This window comes from Ochlerotatus camptorhynchus, unplaced genomic scaffold, assembly GCF_037179485.1.
Source record: "Ochlerotatus camptorhynchus isolate MF236.1 unplaced genomic scaffold, CSIRO-AGI_Acam_v1.1 ptg000229l, whole genome shotgun sequence".
Classification (NCBI taxonomy): Eukaryota; Metazoa; Arthropoda; class Insecta; order Diptera; family Culicidae; genus Ochlerotatus; species Ochlerotatus camptorhynchus.
The window spans coordinates 638,506-663,557 of record NW_027040719.1 but is presented as its reverse complement, the minus strand read 5'-3'; the positions used below and the strand labels follow the sequence as shown (position 1 = coordinate 663,557).

The window sequence follows — 25,052 nt, the reverse complement described above, 5'->3', positions numbered from 1 at the left end:
TTGAAATAGTTCTTCATGGTTTTATTAGCGTAAACGCATGGCAAAATCTGAGCTAACATTATATCGAAATAAATTTGGAAAAGAATGAAAACATGATTAATGCTAGATATGGCCAATTAAAGGACCAGTAGAGCCAAAAACACCCTGGGTGGTCACTGTATTTAATAATTTAAATTCCCGATTTTTTCCCGGTTGACCAACATAGTTTTCCCGGTTTGATTGAAACAACTTAGTATGATAAAAACACACCAAGTAACCGAATTTATCGAGGTTCTACAAGAGAAGGGTGTAAAAGATAATGATAAAACCTGGATGAAACCCAAACTGTTACTTGGGTCATAGTTTATTAATTCGAATATCTTATAACCCTTAGGAATGCTGTCCGTAGTTGTGCGATAAAAGCACGTAGTTTTCAAGAAAATTCATAAAAGAATTGCGGAAAAAATTCTTAGGATAATCCTTGTCAAATTTTGAGAATAATCTCAAAGGAGTTTTTAAAAGAAATTCAAATGAATTATGAGGAGAATTTTTAAATGAATTTCGGGAATGCTAAGCAGAATTTCACAGAAAATTCCTGAAATAAAAATCCGAGATGCACGCAATAACTATTAACTCCGACGCATGTAAGGACTGTGATTAAATAACTTAACGAGGGCTTGAACAAAGGCTTCAAAGGAATGTCAGAGATAATCATAATATTACTCAGGGGAATGCTGAACGCAACTCTGAATACATCATGGGATGATTCCAAAGAAATTATTAAGATAATTGCTTCATAAATCTAGAAATCATTTAAAGTTTAAAACTCCCTGTGCACCAGCTTTCAAAACGATCTCAAATCTCAAAACATTCAGAGTTGGTTGGAAATGCTAACATGAAGCTTTAATAATTTATTAGCTAGATAATGGTCTTTAGAAGAGGGTAGGTAGATAGTTCCGTTAGAATACGGCAGAATGAAAATTGAATAGAAGTTGAAAATGAGCGAAGGGCCATTAATGCGACAGTACAAAGTCAAACGCACACCTTTTTGCCTAACCCGTACGATGTACGCGGAGATTTGAAGTATGTCTTCAAATCTACAGACATCTACAAATATTGCTTGCAATCGATTATGTTCATTTGGCAACCAATTTGCATGAAATTATTGCTAGATATCACGTTTTTAAAGTTGGTGCACAGGTAAAAAGTGAAGTTACGTGACGCCACTGGTTAATTCAAATGTTAAAAGTATTTGAAGGTCCCAGAAGGACACAGAAATTCAAGATTCCTGATTTGGTAACATTTTAAAAACTCCGAGAGACTATGAACAGGTTTTAAGATTTCATACTTACGGCAAAAGATGTAAGATCCCGTCTAGGAAAACTTTTCAAAGGGGCAAGTTTGACTCGCACGACACGAGTCTAACCCCCATTATAAGTCTGATGGGTAAAACCACACCAGGATTTGAAATCACCAAGATTTTTTAAATGATTTTCAATTCCAGACTAAGTCGAATTAAGTTGTTAAGTGTTTTATCTCTGAAAAGTGCAAATCAGTTTGCATTCACAGGTTGAGCAAAGCAAATAAAACAAAATAATAAAAAGTACAAACATGATGAGATTGCATTCAAATTCCCGGTTCATTTCGATTTCCGTTTAATTCCCGGTTTGTCGGGTTGAGTGGCCACCCTGGGAAATGGTTTCGGGTAGTAAGGGTCTAAATTAAGAGAGAAGTGTGGTTTCGAGCTATAGTGCCAAGGCAGGGTTGTTACAGGAATCCCTATTTTGAATCCGTAAAATCCACGCCACGACCGCCAGGATGGCAAATCGATGACATAGAAAAAATATTGAATTTACAACTCAAATACCCACATCAAATTAGGAACACACTTAACAATTTTTTAAACCGACTTGAACATTAATTATATCGAACCTCTAAAACATAACGAGTCCAAGTAGTGGCGTTTGAGTATTTGAGGCACTGAGGAAGTCCACCATGCAGTGGACGAAATACGCTTATCAGTGAAAGATAGGCAATGGCATACCCGAGCAGGAACCGATAACATATGAATATCTTAATGTGGTATGATACCTTATTTTGGTATGCTTGTGGTATAAAACCTTGTTTTGATATTATTCAGTAATCGAAATATTTTGTAAAATATCAAACGAATACCAGAATAACAAAATGTGATCTTCCAGTTTTAAGACAATAACACCTAAAAGAGTTATTGAATTGGTATTAGAAGACCTTCAAAATAACAAACTATGGTATTCTGGCATCAAAAAAGCGTCTGTTATCCGTCAGTTATTATAATAACTAAATTAATTATTAGTTCGTTATTCGTAGATCAATTTTGAGGTATTATTTTTGATATTTTACCTCTTATGTCAGCCTCGTCAATACCATATTTAGGTTGCCAGTTATGCTATTTTCATACCTGAATTTGGTATCCATAAGGTATTTTCTCCTGCTCGGGCAGTGCTGCAAAATCTCGACACTACACGGTGATATTGACTATTCTGCATTGGTCACTCATTTGAGCTAATAGTCATCGTAAAGGCAAATCATGTCAATTGTCAATGGCAATGCTGTCAGTGACGAACATGTTTAGATGTTTGTATTAACTAAATTTGTTATGAAATTAAATTACTTGAGGAACACAATTGGAGCCGTTAAAGTGAACAAGCATCTACGTCCTGAACTGCTTGGATAACAATAATGTGACACAGAATGCACGAAATTACACTTGTTGTTACCAGGTGAACCTTTGTCATTGACGAAAAAAAATAAGTTTTTTTTTTAGATCAAGTCTGTCAGTGACTATGTGAATAACAATTTTGTCAATATCGTGTGAAATACTGTCAATGACTATGACATCTCAGCACTGGTCAATGGACCACTTTTTCATCAAGCAATTTTGGCATGACTTTCTACCGATAGCGATTTAAAAAGAGTGGCTCAAAAGATTATTATTTTTATGAAACGCACAAATGTTGGCTACTATTCTCGTGGTTCTAGAAGGAAAAATCTCAAACTATTGTTGAATTTCGAAGTATGAGCGGTAGTACACGTCATTTCAATTGCTCAAATGAAGTGATTTATAACGGAATTAAAAGGAAAAACTCTAAAAGCTCTTTTGCCTTTGAATTGTAAAACGACTTCTGAGAAGTTTTCCAACGTTAGTGAGGCATGTGAAATTTTTGAAAGTACTAGAGTTACGAAAATCTAATTTCTACCCAGAATCATGGAAAGTCTGGGATGGTTAAATGTTTTCTTAGGACGGGACAGGATTTTTAATGATCGGCTTGAATCTTTAAATGTGTGTTAAGAGTGTGATTTCAAAAAAATCTCAATTTATTCTAAATAGGAAGCTGGAGAACGTCTAACAATATCCTAAATTTTAAATTTTCAAAGTTATTCAAGAAACCAGTACTTTTGAAATATCAATATAGAAACCTATGATACAAAATATCAATATCAATACCTACAAAATGCTGAATTTAATTAGCCACCTGATGTCAGTATCAGTTCACATAGATCCAGTATCGATGTCACTCGCCTCAATGCAAGTGCGTAAATGACGTTGACAACCTACAGACCTACTGATGTTCAAAGTTCTGTAGCAAATATTTTGCATTTACATCAGCTAATTGAGTACTTATCTTTAGAAAACTAGCCGGTACTATTAAAACAATGCAATAGGCATACACAATAGTTCATTTATTAAGATAAAAGTAAGATTTTCAACTCAAGATCAACAATTGAAATGGCCTTAACTCCATTTTGTAAATAAACCTTGTAAGGCCATTTTCTCGCTAACCGAAACCTTCATTCGCAAACCTAAACCACAATCGGGTAGAGGAGAATTTCCCTTACCTGTTCATTATGTTGGTTTGCCTTTGCGAACGTCGGTTCGCGAGAAAATGGCCTTAAAAGGTTTGATTACAAAATGGAGTCAAGGCCATTTCAACTGTTGGTCTTGAACTGTCCCCTAGAGATCTTCATATGAATGCCTATGTCAATGCCGTACCACCTGATATCATGTTTGCTACGATTATCAGTGTCGACAGTGAAATGCAATGCTAGAGCAATATCTTATTTCAATTACCATTGTTGAGATGCAGCACTGATCGAAACTGATCCTAGAGACCCCGATTTTTTAATTTCTTGAAGTTGAGGAAAAAGGAAGAACTTGAAACTGTCATGCATGCAGAACGGATATTCTTCGGTTTTTCTTCATTATTTAGAAAAATCAATTGCGTGGCTTTTCAAAGTTTCAGACCTCTTATGTTTGCAAACTTCAACGCCAGAACTTACTGAGCAACTAATACACAGCATGTTTGTATAGTCACTAGGCGGAACGCTAAATGGGTCGTTTGATCGAATTGTAAAGAGAGAGAGAGAGAGAGGCTGAACAAAGCAATTTTTTAATCTCGGTGTAAGAACATGTCTGAACACTTCGTAGTGCGATTCGGCCTAATCTCCCATTTTGAACCTATCGAACAGAAAACATCATCCATGATTTCGGCGTTAACAATTATGCATTTGGTACGATACTTTAGTTCAAAAACTACCGAACGAAGTCAATAAGAACACGTGATATGAATGTTTGCTCCCATTATTCTCAAAAACAGAAGAAGCACTCCGACCGAATCAATGTTTATGTTCATCCGATGAGCCGATGTGAATTCAATGGCGTTTCAATGCGTTAGACCGAGGTTTAGAATTCTCATGCCGAGTTTGGGATCAAGAAGCAGTGTTAGATTTTTAACAATATCTCAACAATTTGTTACTCTTTATCAAAGCTTAGGCAATAAAATTTAGAAGACATCTGCAGTAAAAACATTTTATTTAGTGAAAAATTCGTCCGAAAAATAGAGGCAAAGGGCGGGTTGTGCTTAGTAGGCCCTAAGAGATGAACCTGCCTCTGGCTGAAAGTCTCGTTAATAAAGGTAACCTAACCTAACCTTCGTAGGCCCAACATTAGATCAAAGCTCATATTCCATATGGAATTTTCAGGAGAATTTGAAAGGAATTAAATTGTTTACAAGATAAATGCTGAGAAGAATACCTACAAAATTCTGGTAAACAGTCTTATGGAGTTCTGACCACGATTCCATAGGAACTCTGAGATAATATCGTAAAGAATTCTGAGATGAATTCCTATGAATTGCTGAGAAAAAGAAAGAAATTTCAGAATTGAATTCCTAGGTTATTCTTAGAATAATTCTTCAACAACAGAACAACAAGGAGAATTCCTAGATGATTCTGAGGTGTGAAAATTGTATATATAGGGCCTTATTACGGGTGTCACTTCACGGTGAAAACGAAGTGAGACCAGTTGTCACTCACGGTGAAGTGATTACCGTGTAAATCAAATGGGAATCACTTCACCGTGAGTGATAAGGGCCATAGAGAGTAGAAAGCGAGCAAGGAGATCTTTGAGGAAGGTACGAATCGGGTTGATCATCTCTCTTTAGCAAACTCCCCAGTTGGAGAGGGCAGTTCTATCGATTTTTACCGCACTCATGTCGTCATCTGAAGGGAGGCATCTAGTCGTAGGTTTAGGAATTGCGGCTATTGTTACCTCTACTACAGTATGTGCTCCTGTCATCGTCGACTTGACGATCTCGAGAAGGGGAGGTGCTGCTACTGTACCTTTCGACCAATGACAGTATGATTGATGGTAAGCTCCCATGTACTTTAACTATTTTGTTTGTATTACTTCTGCGTGAAGTTAACGATTTACATAGTTGAAGATGCTAAGCGCCAAATAACAGACTTAAAGTTGTAATTTTATACGATAGATGGAGGGAGCTTACCATCAATCATACTGTCATTGAAAGGTACAGTTGCAGCACCTCCCTACCCGTGTCTCCTCGAGATCGTCAAGTCGACGCCATTCCGCCAAATGGAACTCCGCTAAATGTCTAAATGTACTTCAACGAAATGGGCCATTCCGCGAATTGGCGGTTTACAGTTGTGCTGATGTCAGAAGTTTAATTTTAACAACCTTTATAATTGGTTTGTGAAAAAAATTAAAATTACAACTTAAAGGTAATTTAAGTGACCATTTATTTTATTCATTTTTTCCGGTTCTCCTGGCGAAACCCCGGTTTTCCCAGTTAGTTTTCAAATTCCCAGATATTTCTCAGTTCGCTGGCCACCCTGCTTTATTGTTAGCGGGGTAAATAAGATCTTTGAGCGATAAAATTTCAGACAACCGATGCCCTAAAACATGAAGTCAAAAGAAAGAATCTGCCAAACTCACTTATTAAGCCATTTGACTTGCTGATGATAAATCTACACCAACAATTGAAATAGGCGGAACAACCAAACGTAAACAATGGCACATCGACGCAATCGCACACCAACAGCTGAAAGAGAACACTTCCTTTATCGTATGGCTTTGATAATTTACGTGGGTGTAATTTGAATCTCGAGAAAGTTGCGTTTAAAGCCATTGTTTACGTTTGGTTGTTCGACGTATTTCAATTTTTGGCCTAGAAATGATAGGACCAACATTCACTGTAACAAAACGCCTGCACAAGGTAACGAGTTCTCCTAGCAATACACACATTCCATGAAGTTCTTCACCGTGACTTTTCAACTACATTTCTTATTTTCTGTGTTGTTATTACATTGAAATTAGGTGCCAACATTTCAAAAGGTCAAAATTGCTTTTGTCAACAACCGCTGTAAGCGTCGATTTGTCGCGAATCAATGCTCACACATGCAAAGTAACGACACCATCAGGTAGACGTGTTTCCTCTATCAGCTAACATCGTTAATTTGCAGGAATGAGCTTTTATTTGCGAGAGATTTCCGTTGAAGTCATTAGGTCTGTTCCCGTACTTGCTTCTCTGTAAGATTCTGTACAGCAATAAGCAAAAGTATGCAGCAACTTCACCATATTATTTTCTTACAGCCAGGCTTGCTTCCACTCACTTGCTATAAAAACATGATTTTCTGAATTTTGAAATCATTAGATGTTATAATCATATTTTGTACTTGTTAGATACAAGAAGAGGTTGAAATGCAAGTGTTTGACACATTAAACCTGTTAAATTCGCTTTCAGATAGTCACAATCAGTGATTTTACGACTCGTGAGCGCTCACTTTGAGTGAACGCTCACGAATCATAAAATCGCTTATTGTAACACTCTGGTAGCAAAATAGACAGGTTTTATGAGTCAAACACTTGCCTTTCATCTTTTTCTTGTATCTAACAAGCACAAAATATTATTATAACATCTAATGATTTCAAAATTTAGAAAATCATTTTTTTTATAGCAAGTGAGTGGAAGCAAGCCTGGCTGTAAGAAAATAATATGGTGAAGTTGCTGCATACTTTTGCTTATTGCTGTACAGAATTTCACAGAGAAGCAAGTACGGGAACAGACCTATTGTTTCCAAAAGCAGCTTCGTTCTAATGTAATGTTGGCACCGTAACAAAGATTACTTTCGACAAAGCCTATATTCATAACTATTGATTGGAAAACAAAGTTAATCATGTGTACTGTCTATTGGTACACATAACATCACAATATCATGAAGTTTATTATAAATATTAAACGAAAAAGTAATCACGGGCCGAAATTCTGCGTGTCACGTTACCTGGAATGGGTCAATATGACTTTTGATCAAGCACGAGCTGAATTACACATAGCTTGTCACTGTTGTCAGGCCCAAACAAAGAGAAGCGAACACGTAAGCAAAAACACTTGTACAAAACCTGCAGGGATATCCGGAATCTTCTTTCAGTCTACAAGATCGCGTAACCAGCCAACGTCCTAATTAGTGTAGAGAAAAGACCTGCTGCGAGGAAGTTCCATAACAGGTCATCTCTTATCTCCAACGGTTGACTGAAAAGCGCCGAAAAATCTCATAATCCATCGATAAAAATAAACATTGGTGAATGACAACGAAAAGATCGATATAATAAGCCGGCCGGCTCGCTTTGAAGAAGAGCAGCTGGTCTCGTGAAACGTACCTACCAGCTGCAACGAATTGTTTTGATTGAAGTGTGGAAAGCATATTTTGCGCTAACCAATTTCGCGCGTTCTCGCTCGCCGAGCAATTTTCCCAATCATCTATAATGACTGGTGGTTATTTCTTTTTCTGTTTTGAAGTAGACGCTAGGTGGAATGCAATAGAGATAGAGATTCCGCTCGAGAAAGATTTTTGGAAGCACAACACAGTCCGCCTTGCCCCCGATGACCAGCCGATGGCAACATATGTTTTCCCTCCCGTCGCAATCATCAAACCAGGTGCGCTCCGACCTACGGTAACCAGATTCCAGTTCGATTTCCCTCTTTTCGCTCTAGCCGCCGTCGTTCCCCGTTAGCCCTCCTCCCCCCTCATCGGACAGGGGAGTCCAGCAGCTCGTCGGACTTGACAAGAAATGGAGAGAAAGAGAAGATACCGTGTGGAACGAGAAACGAACATTGAAGTGAAAATATAAGAAGTAAATAAAAAAAAATGAGTAAAGCCAAGAACGCTGAAACGCTTACATCAAAAGCTCTCCTCCTCCGCTGGTGCTGCTGCCGCCGGCGGTGCTGACGATATTCTGTATGAAAGACGATGTCGCTGCTGCCGCCGCTGCTGCTGCTGCTGTCGCTGTCGTCGCACCCCAACCAGTTTTTATTCGCTGCTGCTGCTGATGGTGATGTTGCTGCACTTGTAGTAGTGTCGCCGCCGCCGCCTGCTGCTGTTGTTGTTGTTGAAGCGGAGGTTGGAGGTACTGGTAGTGGTGGTGCTGGCGGTGCTCCCGTTCCAAATGTGGAAGAACTTGCTGCTGCTGCTGACGGAGAAGAGGATTACCGGAATCCATTTGCCGGAACGGAGCCCCAATCCAGAAGACCACCCTCTAAAATCACACTACTGCTTCTTTTCGCTCTTTGTTCTCACACACGCACTTTTTTTTTATTATTATTGCCGATTGCTTTTCTTTTCACTTGCCTTCTTCACTTTCTAACATTTCCAATCAGATCACAGATCGTTTAGCAGTTCCGCTCTATTTTTCCTACTGCTCCGACACACCGCACTGCTGAATATTCTTATTTTTATTTATAGACGCTTTAATGTCCGCCATTGTTGTAATAATTATTAACAAAAAAAAATGAGCCAAGTAAAAAAAGAGGAGCTGGGCATTCACAGTCAACTTATGGTGGACTAGTGCGACCAGCGACGACAAGAAGATGGTGGTGGAGTGAAAAATGCTATGCCTCCTGCTCGCGCGACTCGTCGTTTCAGTTCAGTTCAGTCTCGTCGCTCGGAGACCCGTCCCAGGTTCGGCTGCTCTCTCGTAACTTTCCTCTCCGGCCGTCTCCGGCTTGTAGTAGAACACTCACACAATCGTCATTCATACGCACAAAATAAAATCTATCTATCTCCCGCTGCTGCTGCTGCTGCTGAAGGGGGGCTCCCTTGCCGGAATTATCTTTCGATTTACTGCACAAGTATTATTACTAAGGCCAGTAGGTGCCTGCATGACATAATATGAGCGAATGACATCGTCTCATTATCTCAGCCGACGTAGGCAAGACATGGAAAATCATGCTGAAGAAAATTGATGCATTTCGATTGGATCTAGAGGTAACTTTATCTATTGACCAACTACCCGCATAAGCGGGAACCATAAATTGACCTTACCGATAATGGTTATAAATTGTTTATAATCCCTGCTAAACTTCAACTGAAATGGTTATGGAACTTTACATGAACGTTTAATGATAAAGTTTTAACCTTAAGTATTATAGTTTTTTGGAAGTGGACCTTACAAATAATGGGTTGTTAAGAACCATTACCATTCAAAATTCTGGTTTTCTCCATACATTTTCGGAAAGAAAACTATACTAATACCTTTTAACTTATGGTTTGATAACATTAATGGTAATGGTTATGGTAACCAGTAAGGTCCATGAATGGTTTTGTAACATCGATCAACTTTATGTGGAATATATCGCGAATTGGTTGCCTGTAAATTACTGATTACCAATTCACGATATATTTCACGTAAAGTTGAGCGATAATACAAAACCATTAATGGACCTTACTGACTACCATAACCATAACCATTAATGTTCTCAAACCATAAGTAAAAACGTTCTAATATAGTTCTCTTTCCGAAAATGTATGGAGAAAACAAGAATTTTGAATGGTAATGGTTCTTAACAACCCATTGTTTGTAAGGTCCGCTTCCCAAAAACCATAATACATAAGGTTAAAACTTTATCACACAAACGTTCATGTAAAGTTCCATAACCATTTCAGTTGAAGTTTAGCAGGGATTATAAACAATTTATAACCATTATCGGTAAGGTCATGTGATGGTTCGCGTTTATGCGGGTACTTCTTTAGAAGTATGGTATCCCGATTAGGTTAACCGTAATCCAGACACTACTTAGTCCAACATTTCGGAAGTTAATTATGAAGGCTAAATGTACACTAAATGCCACGTGAATTTGTATGATGGTTTAAAAATATCGTCCATGTTCAATATTCAATAAGTGGGTGTAATATCAACAATCAATACGAAAATAACAATTTGAAATTGGCTCACTACTTGACTAGCCTATTGGTCCCAAGCAAACGATTAACGTATCCCATTCTAGTCGGAATTCTAGTACTACACAATGTTTGTTTTGATTATCTATGAAAGTTTGGCAGATAAAATGAGGGGTTCGTGGATTTTCCTATGTTTCGAGGGATGCATAAAGTAGCTTGGGACCTTAGATAGTACTAGAGCTGAGCCAAAAAGTTGACCACGTTTCTTCGGGACCTTCTGGTCTTAGAGTTACCTCTATGGTAATATCAACAATCAATACGAAACTAACGATTTTAAATTGGCTCACCACTTTAGTAGCCTATTGGTCCCAAGCAAACGATTAACGTACCCCATTCTAGTCGAAATTTTAGTACTACTCAATGTTTGTTTTGATTCGCTATGAAAGTTTGACAGATAACATCAGGGGTGTGTGGATTCATGCAGAACATGCAGGGGTGAGTGAAATAGCTTGGGACTGCTTGGGACCGTTGTTCTGGTACTGAGTGAGCCAAAAATAATAATGATTTTTTTCGGGACCCAGTGGTCTTAGAGTTACCTCTATGGTAATATTGTGCATGCAATTGTAAGCTGATGCAGTGTTTTCGTTGGCGATACTTGAATTCCTATGTCACCAGAGGAGATTAGGACACCGGCTGTCGTAAATAGGACCGACGAACTTCAGTTAAGAGGTGGCAACTTAATTTTCATTTCAAAATTCCAGGGTTTTTACCGGTTATTTAATAATAAATCTAACTCAAAAACTCAACGCCTGCCGCCCTAAACAAAAAAGGCGTTTAGAAATAACCGTTAAGAGATAATCATATAGTTTTTTGGGCAGATTTGCACTACAATACGTCTACTTTTTAGAACAAAATATGAGATAAAGTCATGTTGATTAACATGGAATCATGAATTCGTATCAAATCAAAGAGTCTCACTTTAAAAAATAAAATAAGCCCTAATCTTGTTTTGGTACGACAGAAAATGCATATATCAATACAAGAGACCTGAGCAGAAGAAACGCAGTATTCAAAGTTCATCAAATCTCCTGGGAGTTTAGGTCTTGAAGTTCTATAAGCCAAAGATTATTTTGTGGAATACAAAGATGTGTTACCAAAATATTGATCATTCTCCAAATTGTCCTGGCGATAGTTTACAGGTTAATCGACATCTTGTTCGATGTCCTCTTAGTTTTTGAGCATTTTGACCTTCACGGAGAATCATAACATCATTTAAAATTATAAATTTTGTAAAAAAAATTGTTGGGTTATCTAAATCATCCCGAATATCTGATCTTGAAGTCCTGCAGACTCAACAAAGTATACGATGATTCGACTTAATGATAGAATGGGTAAACCTTCGTGAAACAGGCGAGAAACTGAAGGAATAAGATAAACATTCTCACCAACTGAACAATAAGATCTAAAATCAGTGAATGAGTCGTTTTTGGTACGGATTCCATCCATTTTGAATCGATTTTATCTACTAAAACATAGTAATTATATCTATCTCAATAACAGTATCACAATTATGTGTAAAACTGAGATTGATTTGGTCTATCTAGCTACCTTTTAATATATTTGAAAGCAATTTTCTCCATTCTGCGATCAACGAAGCGCGTCACTATAGTCAATTCAATTGATTCGGAAAACAAATCTTGAACAATATCAGTTATTTAAAATTCAGAAACTGTTGAAATCATTGAAACAAGTTACTTTTCCTGGTGGGTTATTAAAATTCCCAACTCTTTCCTGGTGAAAATAGAATCCCGACTTTTCCTGATTGACTTGCCACCCTGAATCCAGTTAAAAACGAAATCCAGATGCTAGTTTTCAAAGAAGTTTCTGTTTATTACTGCTAAAACCTTGATTTACGATTGCTAAAGAAACGTAACTATCATGAAGTTTATACATTTGAAAACGATTCTATAGTTCTAGAGATCTTGCTAACAAGAAAGAAACGTTTTACTTTATTTCACAAACCACCTGGATTCAAACTAATAATATTGAAAACATCCCCCATGTAATGGATGTAATGTCGACCTAAATGCCCCTAATTTGGGCCCATACATAAATTCAGCAATCGACTAAATTTTCGATAGCGACCAAAAATATCCATCAGTACCGTCCCAATGACGCGTTCATCTAGATAAAATTGATAAATAGCAAATTTTTAGCGATGTGCCCAATCTTAGATCCATAGGCCAACATTAGAGCCATTTCCCCTACATGAGAAAATTTTAAAGAGACTATTCCAGTTTTTAGATTATTGAACTTTTCAAGATTTAAATACAGAGTAATTTTCAAAATCTTTACTTTTGGATTTGGACAACATTTTATTGTTGTTCATTTATTTACTTAATAAGGCTCAATCGAATTAACTTTACAGAGCCTAGGATTCTTGTTTACTATAAACTACATCTTTAAACTATAGTCAAAAGGCACAACACAATAAACACATTATCTTTCGCTATCCAATAGGCCTCCTCCATCAGAACGGAAGCCGCTTCCAGTGGTTTCATTGTATAGCAGGCTCGCCAACGGAGAGAAGAACACTTCCTTCGCAGCAATGGACGCAAACCGTGGTCAGCACTCACATATTCATCACGAAACGGTTGCTTTCCAAAGTCGACGACGCATCGACCGAAAGAACTGCTGATGAAGAACAATGAGGAGGACCACACAATGGTTGCTGCCGAGTAAACAGACGATCCTGTGACACACATAGAGAGTGGTCTGCTTCTGTCGACAGCCGAGTGAACAATGGACAACATTTTTTGATTTTAACGCCTTGAAGTATTGTCTAGAGAACTTTGATAAGAAGGTCAAATGAATTTGGAAGAGAATTGTAGCGAAACAATTCTAAAGAGATTTTGAGGAGGATTCCAAAAGCATTTAACCAGAAGTTCCCGATAATTTTGAGAAGTATTTCAAGGAAATTTAAGGTAGCACTTATAGCAAAACCCAGAATCTCAAGCTAGTTCTGAATTCAAGGAATTCTAAAGCAAAAAAGAAGAAATTTCAGCATTCTAAGGAAATTCAGAGGACAATTCTAAGTGTACTGAACCTCCGACATAGTTCACTTTTTCCCGCCCATGGTTACTCTGGAGCACCATGTCTTTTTTGACATTGTGCGCTATACTAATTACAACCAATTTTAGAAAAACTATTGCAACATAGTCTGTACTAGTACTTCTATTATCGGCAAGTAAATCTTGGCCAATATCTCAAGACACTTCAGAGATACTGAATTTTAAAAATTTACTATGCCAAAACACTCTGGGCGGGAAAGGGTACAATGTTGACACCAAGCGAAGACAACAAATCAAATCAATTGATTTGTTGTCTTCGCACCAAGTCTAAATGATCACCTGCCTCTGAATTATTTATTCAATCTATTAATTAATCAATCGATCAATCAAAGATTTCAAAATTTCAAAGAAAAAAGGTCTGAAGATAGCTCCAACATCGATAATAATGTCAAAGGAATCTTATTCTGAATGTGGCTATACATTTTCAGAATTTCAAACTATATTCACGGTAATTCGTAAGAGAATTAATGAAACTTCAATTTCTGAGAGGGTTTCAAATGGTTAAATTTACAGAGAATTTTGAACATATTTCCAGATATTCGGAGTAGCTTACCAGGATATTATGAAGAAATTTCTAATGGAATTCAACGGAGAGTTTCAAGTAAATGTAAAGAGATTTTCTTAAGAGAATTTTGAGATGAAATACAAAGGAATTTTTAGAAACGTTTCCTTGCAGTTCTGAAGTAAATTCCAAGAGAATTCTGGGAGAATACCTTCTAAATTCCAGGTTCACTGGCCTCCCTGGAATGTTAATCTACTAAAACAATGTTTTTAATAAGCCATTGCAGTTACAATTTGATGTTTTTCAACATGTTTCCGGCGCTATTGCGTCGAACTACAGTGTATATTATTCGGCAAACCAAATATACGGCCAAACCAAAATGTGACGGATATCCACACCGAATATTCGATGCATCTTTTTAAGATATAATTTTACAAAAATTGAATTGTTTTTTACGATACTCAACAATCGAGCCGCAAAAATAAACATAGCTGTTTTAATACCGTAAGTTTTGAAAATACAATTTTGATTACAGATTTTTTCAAAATTTCAGAGCTAATTCAACAAAACTGTGGTAATATGTAATTTCTCAAATGCACAATTTTTTGCTGAGCTAAAAATAATCCCTCAGATTTGTTTTTCACTCAGTCTAATAAAAATAAAGATTTACCATTTTGAATGTAACAATAAAGTAACATATCGACATAGTGGTGATGGAACTTCAGGGTGGCCACTGAATTTGAGAAATTAATTTCCGAGTGTACAACATATTCAGCCCGGTGTCATATAAATAGCTAAATATGGCAAAAAAGAAATACCAGCATGATTGATTTCAGATTGAAAACAAAAGTTTCGGGAATGCAGAAAATAAGAGAAAAAAAACCCCACCCCCTTTCTATTGAAAAAACAATTTAAATTATCAGAATTTTGAAAAATTATTACATTCAAAATCGCAACCAATTATGAAATTATGCTGCACAATTTAGATAATCTTATGAAGTTCGAAATATGATACATTCTTAGAAATCTCAGAATTATTGGAAGGACACTAGGTCGAACTGCTTGATTAAGCTAGGAAATTTATCTAGAAAACTATTAGACCTACGCACATTTGAATACTCAGATTCAAATTTGTTCAAATCAATTTATTAAAATTGTGAGGCTAGGCCAGTTTTTCACATTCTTGCGAGCTTGTTTACTTTAAATATTGCGTATTTTAAAGATCTCAGATTTAAAAAAAAATCATGGCTCATGTAAGATAAAAGTTTAATATTCTGACACTGGGAAGCATTGGCTAGACAATTATGATGAGAATGCCAAATGAGTTTTGAGGATAGTTGTAGAGGAAATCTAGGCATAATTCTAGAGGAACTCTGGGAGAATTCCAGCGGTAGTTAACTAGAAATTTCATTTAATTTTAAGAAGTTTCTCATGAATTTTGTAAGGAAAAATAAAGGCGAGTTTTAATGTAGTTCTGAGACTATTATAGGGATTATGATTATAATTCCAGGGAATCTGAAGCAAATCATTGAAAATAGGGAGTTATATGGCAAACTTGACTACATGACTACAATCCTGCAACTACGCCTAATGATACCCTAATGAATGTTGATCAATCAATCAATCCAAGAGAAAATTTGTGAAAAGCTACATGGAAATATGGACAATAATAAACAATAAACAATTTCAAGAGAATTCCTGAGAGAATTTATAAGAACTTTAAGGGAACTTCAAGGAGTTTCCGGGAGGGTTTGACAAGAAATGTTGAGCATATTTTCAATGGAACTATAAGACGAGGGGGCTTCACATATAAATCGGAATTCTAGATGCTTGAAAAATCTCACACTAGCGCATCAATCTACGAAATCTTCAGAATCGTAATCAATCTTCTTTCTATCTACTTAGCGTGCGCGCAGCAACACAAAATCTCTCCTGCATCGTAGATAGAATCAGCCTCCTCGCTATGAGCAGTGCTGCAATAAAATCTAAAGAAATTTTCAAGGGAATACTAAGGAGTGTTTCAAGAGAATTCTAAGATAATTCCAAGAGATCCTCTTAAGGGCATGTTGAGGAGAATTCTGAGGTTAAATCCAAGGAATATTCCAAGCGAATTCTAAAGAAAATTATGAAGAGACAATTAACAAATTCTTGCGAGAATTGTTAAGAATGCGAAGATAAATTTAGAATGTTAGGTTAATTGAGGGAAATCCTGAAAGTAAATGTAATTCTGAAGAATTTTTGGATTGATATTGAGTAAATCCTTGACAAATTTGCTCAGATTTCCAAAGATCCTAAGAATCAATTTAGTAAATTCGTAAATTGAATTTTGTTTTCTAGATTCCTTGCATAGAAATTCAAGATCCAGGATTTACAAAAAATCTTAATATTTTGAGACCACGATTAACCAATACAAACATCAAGATCCTGATCTTAGAAAACTGTTTATGAGCTAGAAATTTCCGAAAAGTGTTACAGTAACGTATGTGAGAAAAAACCTCTATTGACGCGTATTCTGTTGAAATTCTCTAAAATTTGTGGCATGAAAGGTTCCAAAATTATCAAATTGCTAGTTTGTTTTAGACCTCAGACTTAATTCCCAGTTTAGTGGTCATCCTGAAACTTTTATTTTTAGCTGCAGCTGATTGCAGCTAAACATTGATTTTGTACTTTCTTCTAATGGTTGGGGTAAAACAATTCAGGTCAATATAGTAAATGATGGATTAGGCAGTACCTTTACCTATTATCGTCAAGGGATAAATGATGTCCTTGAGTTCTCATTTTTGGCATGAGGATATTTTCATGTTTCAGAGTACCGATTGTCCGAATGCGAGCGCCCAAGAACTTTACTCACCCCCTGACGAGAATAGGTAAAGATATTGCCGAAGCCGGCATTTCCCTACCAGATTTTAAAGTCAATTATGCCAAAACCCTCTGGATGGAAAGAGGTTAATTTGCCATGAAATTTTCAACACAAACCGTTGCCCAGTATTTAAGCAACAATTTGATGTCATATTTTTAGAGAAGTAAAGCAAGTACGTAGACAAACTTCAGACGTTCTAAATTTTTAGATTTGAGCTTCTTCAAGGAGATACCTTAAACGTGGCGTGTTTTACAATATGCTACTTCAAGGCATGCTCACGCAACCTGCCAGACATTCAGATTCATTCAATATCCTTTTAGTGGGATTAATTCAGCATATCATTTTTTTCCTTCCTCACTTTTCGGTGTGCGTATATTATTAAAAAAAAATAAATCACAGAGAGCAACCGACGAGTCACAGACCATGAGAGAAAGAGCGGACAGCTAAACGAACGAACGAGCGACACGAAGTCCACCGAAAACCGCTTCTACTTGCTAGCTATCTGCCGGAGCAACGAGCAAGTCGCCACCGCCGCCGCACCATATCATCAAGCAGGCCGTAGAAAATGTCAAACTTTTTTTTCTGCTTTTCCTCACTCTTCTTTTCTCTGGCGATTATCCACACACACAAAAAACACACACTACTGCAAGCGCGCGCGCTCACACACTTTTGCTGCCGCTGCCGCCTGAATAAATTCGAACTTTTTGGGGAGCAGCCGCCGTACAGCGCGCATATAGAACATCATCATCATTGTGCGGGGAGCTTACTTTTTTCTCGTTTCGTCGCTCTCGCTCTAACTCACACACGACTCACCAATCACTCGTTACTGCGGGAGGGAGTGCGGACACTCTCGATCAATTCAAAGGAAAAAATGGTTTAACAATCTTCCACTCCTTTCCCGCACACCCGACGCAATTACTTCATTCGCGCACTTATCCACTAAATTATTACTTCTATATTGAAATAAAACAATTTTTCTTTGTACAATATTGTTCTTGCTTCTGTTTGCACTCGGCGAAAAATTCGGCTCGGAAAATGACCGGAAAATAATAGAAACGCGGAGGGCACAATCTGCTTTTCGTTGGAAAATTTCCTTTTTTCCTCTCTAGAGGTTGCCGCTGCTAAGCTGAGATCGAGCCGACCCGACGACTGTCATGGCGACCTTTTTTCCTTCGCCTTCCTCGCAATGCACGCAAACGAAACGCGACCGAGACACACTCTTGCTGCTCTGAGGCGGGGGATCTCAGCCCGAAAAAAAAAAACTTTGTGGTCACTTTTTACCGTCGAGCGGTACCTTTCCGGGTCGGAAAATATGCACAAACGGTTCGCCACCGGATTCCGCGACGGATGAGGATAATTTTGGCCCTCGCCGGAACGGATTTCACGCGAAATTTGGACACTTTTTTGCGAACCGCGCGAGACCGAACTTCTGCCTTCTGTGTCAAACACAAAATTTTATCGACGCCGAGCGGAACGACGAAGACGACGACGACGGGGCTCGAAAAATTCTCTCTTTTTTATTCAGCAATGCTTGAAAATCCGGAGCCGCGCACTCTCTTCAGCACCTGCAGGCCGTCTAGTCTGTGGCATTTCCCGTACGCCAAAATGGTGGACGGGGAGCTCTCTGCTCTCGCGGCGCTCTTCGTTGCTCGACACTCGCTCACTCGTCGTCGTCGTCGTTTCCTTGCACACCAGCAGCATAGCAGCGGCAGCGGCGGCGGCGCGCAGGATTTGGATAGGCTCAACATAAATACACGCGAAACGAAGCACACACACACATAATCACATACCACCCGCCGCACTGAAAAAAAGCGTTCCACAAAGAACGTAGGGAAGAGGAGCTGCCGCTGATGCTGATGGGATGGGCAAAGAAGAAGCCAAAAACGATGCGAACGACGAGAGGCACGAGCCCCGGCTGCACAAGAGCGTACGGTAGAAAGAGATGCAAATAGCCAAGCTGCCGGTATTCCATATTCCTTCTATCGTTCGCTGTGCGCCGCGGGGATCGGGTGGAAATTATGCTACGAAAATCAGCTGGATGCGAACATATAAACAAAGTGCGTTCGTGTCGGCTGCCGGGGCCGGCGGCGGCTACGACGGTGACGGCAGCAGCAGCAGCAGCAGCACCAAGCAGCGTTTTGTTGCAGATTGCTTGGCGTGTGGGTGGTGTCGGTAGGACCTCTATAGGTGAACGCGTTTGACAATAGAGAATAGAAGGAATTTAATTCGTTCGGAAATGAGAGGCGATTCGCAATGTCTGTCTGTGATTGATTCGTGCGAACGTGTGCGTAGGCAATAATTTTTCGGCAGAATGAAAAAACAATAACGGTTATCGTTGTAAACGGTATTATTTGTTTCTAGGTGTAGACGGGATTCCGTCGGGTATCCATGTTTTTTTTTTTTAATTTGCAAGCATGCAATGATTTTTTGAACATCAGTATTTTTAGTAAAGAGCAGTTCCACGCCAAATGACGAATCGATCTGATGCTACAATTCTCCGATATGCATGAAACTTGGCAATATTGTTAGTTATAGTACATCATTCACATTTCAGCTAAAATTCGGTCATTTTCAATGTCGCAAACAATCGCAAATATTTCAAAATTGCGTATTCGATGTTTGTCAACAAATAATCATAACTCGAAAACGTCGCTTCCAATCGAAATGACGTTTGAGACAAAGTTGTAGGAAAAAAAAATTAATTTTCGGGAAAAAAGTAAGCTGTTAATTTTTGGAAGTTAAACAACTTTGTTAAGACTTCAAATCTCTAGAATGTCAGAGAAAAAATATCGATTTTGGCGCCATCAATGTGGATGTGCTTTGAACTATGTATATGCTTATGTCAATAGACGGTCCTTATAATGAGTTAAAGACAACACGGATATGCTTCGTTTTAGAGTTATTAATTTAGTTCTGCTAGATTGCATTATTGACCCACTTCTTTAGCAAAAGTTCTGTAGTTCTTTGTTCTTTGCATCGGGAAAACCTATAACCTTACATGATTATTATTGGAATTATCTAAAAATAAGTTTAAAGAAACAATTTTTCCCCAATGTTTAATATTTTCCTAATATGTAACTTGAAAACAGTAGTCTATGGAATGAGGACGTCTAGAAAAGAATTGTTTATTTTGATAGGATGAACGTCTTTTCTAAAGACGTCAAGTCGCTAAAATTTCGATTTTGTGCGCCATGTATGCGGCTGGGTTTCGAACTATCTGTTTATGTTGATAGTTGACCTCATTATAATAAGAAACATCAAGTAACATTTTAAGTTTTATGAAATACTACAAAGCAACTATAAAACAACATTCATAAAACCCTGGTCAAGGCTATTTTGTCATTAATGCATCCACCAAAACCTCATTAAGACTAGAATATGTCTAGTTGGCCCACCTTGGAGAAGGTTCTGAAGGGTGTATATTCTCGAAGCTCTTCAAGACCATTTGAAAGCTACAATAAAAGCTATTTAGGAACAATAAAAACCCTTTCCGAGCCATTTCCCCTAGCCGGATGCTGAATCCACTAGGAAAGCATCAATCAAGATAGAAAAAGATTTATGAATCCGATCTTATCAAAATAATTAAAATAGAAACTGATGGTATAAAAATCTTGTTGAATATCCTAATTTATTACAATAGTTCTCAGTAGTTTTAAGTGCCATATTAAATTTTATGTGAAATGTATGTGAAAACATCGAAAAAAATAAGTCCACCCTCGCAAAACGACAATTTGACTACTTATTTAACATTGAAAAAAAAAATTCTTCAGATCGAGCTTTTCCGAGATTTTTATATAATGTTCGCATTTAAATGTTTACTCATTGCTAAATTTACCAAAATATAGTTGTATCTAAGGAAATATAGATTGAAAATCAAAGAATGTAAAAACAAACAAACTAATTGTAACATGGCGGTGGCATAACAGTTGATTTTCACGGGTCATTTGTGAAAAAGTTGTTTTGCTTTCAAGAATTCCTTCACAAATTAATAAGGTTTTAAAATAGCTTTTATGAAGAAAACTTGCAGGCTGAATTGTATTTATCTAAAGCCATTTTGCTTGATCCTAACCCGTTCAGATTTATGGCAGCATTTATGGAGGCAAAGTCGCCTGCAAAAAGTTAAACGTCAAAGTTTGTTTATCTTTCGATAGTTGCGCTGTGAGATCCAGCATTCTTCCAGGCGGTTTTCTCCCGATAGATTGGGAGCAGTTAACGCAGATAGTTTGTGATACTGTTTTACAACATTTCGCATTTCGAACAGCTGGAAGCGCAATCGTTCCCGAAAAAGATCCCCTTCTTCCAGATGGTTACAGAAGTTCACCATCCAACGATGCAGGGATGTACGCTTGATCTAACTAACAGTTCAATGGTTTGCTGTCGGTTGTTATTTCGATTGTCATCTATTCGCAAGATCTGGAGAAGGCTGGTATGTTTTAAAACTTTCGACAATGTTTTATGAATTCGAGGCCACGCTCACTTTACTCTTCTCCGCCAGATGGTCAGTCGTTGATGGTGTGCTGGTTCTTCTAAAGAAGTAAATTTTGCTGAAATCGACTTGAATTTTTCATCCTACTTCGTCTATCCTTCGAGATTTCCTTGTCATAAATTTGGCATTTATTAACAATGAAGAACAATAAATGCTTTTTGCTCTAATGCAAAACCTAATGGTTTTTTGGTTGCTTTTATAATGATAGAACACGTTTATAAAGTATTTTATCAAGACATTAATAAACAATTTGCTAATGACGTTTATGCTTGAATTACAGAACAGTTTTAAGGAGGGATTGATAACCGTTTTAAATTTATTTTTAAAACAAGACAGTTTTTGACTTTCTTGCCAGACTATAAAAGGTTTTTAAAACAGCAAAAAGCTGAATTACTAAGCAGGAATATTTTACAATTTGAAATGCTATATTTAAAATAATTGGATTGTTCATTGCCGTTATAAAACCATAATAAATCAGAGTGGATGCTAAATGGTTACTGGATTGTTATTTGGGATTGCTGAAGACATCAAGTCACGGAACTGCTTCGTTTTAGAATTATTAATTATGTTCCGCGCGGCCCACTGTGCACTGGTATGGGTGTATTGTTTCAAAATAGTAATGGAAATCAATTTAAAATGCGAGTGAGCAGCTGTAAACGGAAATCAACGGGACAATTAACAAGGACGAAATTTACAAAATTGAATAATAATCAAAACGCGTTTTGCATCAAATCCGAAGAATTTAGGAATTTAAGAAAACTAAGAAAAAGAACGAAAAATTAGAAAGTTAACTTAGAGAGCGCCAATGTTGGCATGTTGGTAATTTTAGTTTCCTCTCAAAAAATTCAGTTAATTAGCGTATAAACCACGTAAATTTGAAATGCCGCGTAAACTCCAAAATATGTAAAAAATATTGTCCAAAACGCATTTTGCACGATTAGCCGACGGGGGCGACTCCGGCGTAGTGGTTAACATCCATACCTCTCACGCCAAAGTCACGAGTTCAAATCTCACCCCGGACAAATCACAAATGACCCTAGAGTGTTAAAGTGACTATGATAAAAAAGAAAAAGATTAGGCGGTGCCGATGGGGTAGTGGTAAGCGTGACTGCTTTCTCACCCCAATGGGTCTGGGTTCAATCCCAGCCGAGGTTGGTGGGATTTTTCTGAGGCATAAAAAGTTTTGGTCACGTCTTCCTTCGGAAGGGAAGTAAAGCCGTTGGTCCCGGCCCATGAGTGTTGTGAATGGGTGCGATGTCCTGCGCAGGTGTGGAAGCTGCCTTCCTGCACATTCGATTGCGATTTTGTTGAAGCTGATCACTTGAAAATCGCATAAATCTTAACATGTACAGGGTGCATGACGAATTTTTGCAGTAAATTTCAAATAGTAATTTCTCATGCTTGTGCATCATGATTTAGATATATTTGGCAGCACTGGATAGCTTATACTGTTAGGTGTAAGATTTAAACAAACAATGTTGAGTAAACGTAAAGATGTCGAAACAAGAGAGCAATCTGTCAGCCGTTGTCGCTTTGTTGCGCGCCGGAGTATGCACGAAAGAAATAATTCGGTCGGTAAATGTGTCTGAAAGAACAGTGTATAATATTAAAAAAGGCTTGGTAAAGTGATAAGACGGAGCACCTGCTCATACTGCTAATAAAGCACAGAAATGGCTTACGGAAAATATTTCGTAAATTTGGGAGGAAGAAATTTGGCCCCCAAGCAGTCCCGATATCAATCCGTTGGATTATTTTGTATAGGGCGTCGTCCAACGGGATACCAATAGAATCCCTCACACCACACTTAAGTCGCTAAAAGCTAAAATCAAGGCAGTGATGACATCTATGGATCGACACATTTTAAAACGTTCATACTGCAGTTTCCGGAAGCGTCTAACTACAGTCGTCGAAAGGGAAGGCAATTTTTTGAATAAATTTATTTACAACTTCCATATGTTGCGAAAGAAAATAAATCGCACAAAATTCATTGCTAGAATAACTAACTGGTGTATTTTTTTTTTCAAATATGCCATTTACTGCAAAAATTCGTCACGCACCCTGTAGAAGGAATAGTTGAAAAAAATTATTGTTGGGAAATTACCTGCATTATTTCGGTTCATCTGAAAATGTTTATGCCTAGCGTTCAACCGCTTGGTGAGTTTTTCCACACCAACTGACGAACCGAATCGATCAGACCAATGTTGGCTAAAATCATGATCAGAAAATCAAAATCATCTTTCAATATCAATATCACCTAAAATCACAAGCCATCATCACCACGAAAATCACAAGTGATTTTTGGCCAATATCAGCCGTGATTTTCGATTCCTAAAATCAACCAGCGTCAATATCAACCAAGATCAAAATTACCGAAAATCATAGGATTAGAAGATATGTTAAATTCTAGAGTTTGCAGCATTCCGAAATTCAAGTTCACATTCCGGATGAAATAAAAATGGTGGATTTCAACCCAAGATGGCTTCCACAAATCCAATATGGCGGTCTCTGGGTATCTACAGAATAGGCTCGATGAGTGGAAGTGGAAAATTGACATCCGCTGCCATTTTGGAATTCAAGATGGTGGCCAAAATCCAATATGGCGGCTCTGGACAGGGAATATGCATCTAAATCCACTAATCCACTAAATCCATAAATGGAAGTGGAAAGTTGACATCCACCGCTATTTTGGAATCCAAGATGGTGAAGCAAAATACAATATGGTGAGAGGGAATATGCATCTAAAAATATGCAATATGGATATCTACGGAATGGGCTTGATGAGTAGAATTGTAAAACTGACATAAATTGCATATACGCTATTCGGAGACCACCATATTGGATTTTGGATTTTGGAATCCAAAATGGCGGCGGATGTCGATTTTTCACTTTTCTCATCGAGCCCATTCCATAGATTCCGATATTGTATGGGTTTAGATGAATATACACTGTCCGGACGCCAGTGGATTTTGGTTCATCATCTTGGATTCCAAAATGGCGGTGGATGTCGGTTTTTTACTTTGACTGTAATACCAAAGAAGAATACTAAGATGAAACTGTCGGAAGAAAAATTTTCTATTTTAGTGTCCTCTTTCACGGTCCCTTTCATCCAATGAATACCCTCCGTATGCAAGGTAATTTTGTGGTTTTGTTGCCCCCTCGGTAGAGGTAAAATTTTGCGCACTTATTTTTGAAATCAATCACACCAAAATCGGAGGTGTCCCATTTTTTAACTCCTCGATTAACAACTAATCGATTATTTTTTGTTCGCTGTGCTGTCATTCTTCCACCAATGAGAGTGCAACACATGTTTAAAACGATCGGTGATAATCCTCTGGAGAAGTTAATGCTTATATCGGCATGATTAAATAAACCGATTACAAATATTTTACTTTTCGGTTCATTAATCGATTAATCGATTATTCGAATGAAAAGCGGCCATCACTAGATGAATGTGAAACGTCATTTCAAATATAAGGACCGTACATAAATAATGATACAATTCGAAAGGGACCCGGCCAATCACAAATTACGTCCCCACGGTAACTGAAATAAACACGAGTGTTCACCGGTTGGTAATACCAA

The 25,052-nt window shown here is 37.7% G+C and overlaps 1 protein-coding gene across 45 annotated transcripts in view; it reads right to left on the bottom strand.

Moving 5' to 3' along the window:
• LOC135704034 (zinc finger protein 420-like) overlaps nt 1-18,459 on the bottom strand; it is a 111,987-nt gene extending 93,528 nt beyond the window's left edge. For 38 of the 45 annotated variants that reach the window (XM_065225397.1, XM_065225396.1, XM_065225419.1 and 35 more), the window contains exon 1: nt 8,496-8,637. Coding sequence is in view for 7 of the 45 variants with exons in the window: in XM_065225435.1 (XP_065081507.1) it covers nt 8,496-8,815 (320 nt within the window). In the remaining 38 variants the exon portion in view is untranslated. Of the gene's footprint in view, nt 1-8,495; nt 9,061-17,751 lie in introns of those variants that run through there. The other 7 variants (XM_065225435.1, XM_065225436.1, XM_065225437.1 and 4 more) reach the window with 7 other exon arrangements.
• Between the last annotated feature and the right edge of the window lie 6,593 nt (nt 18,460-25,052).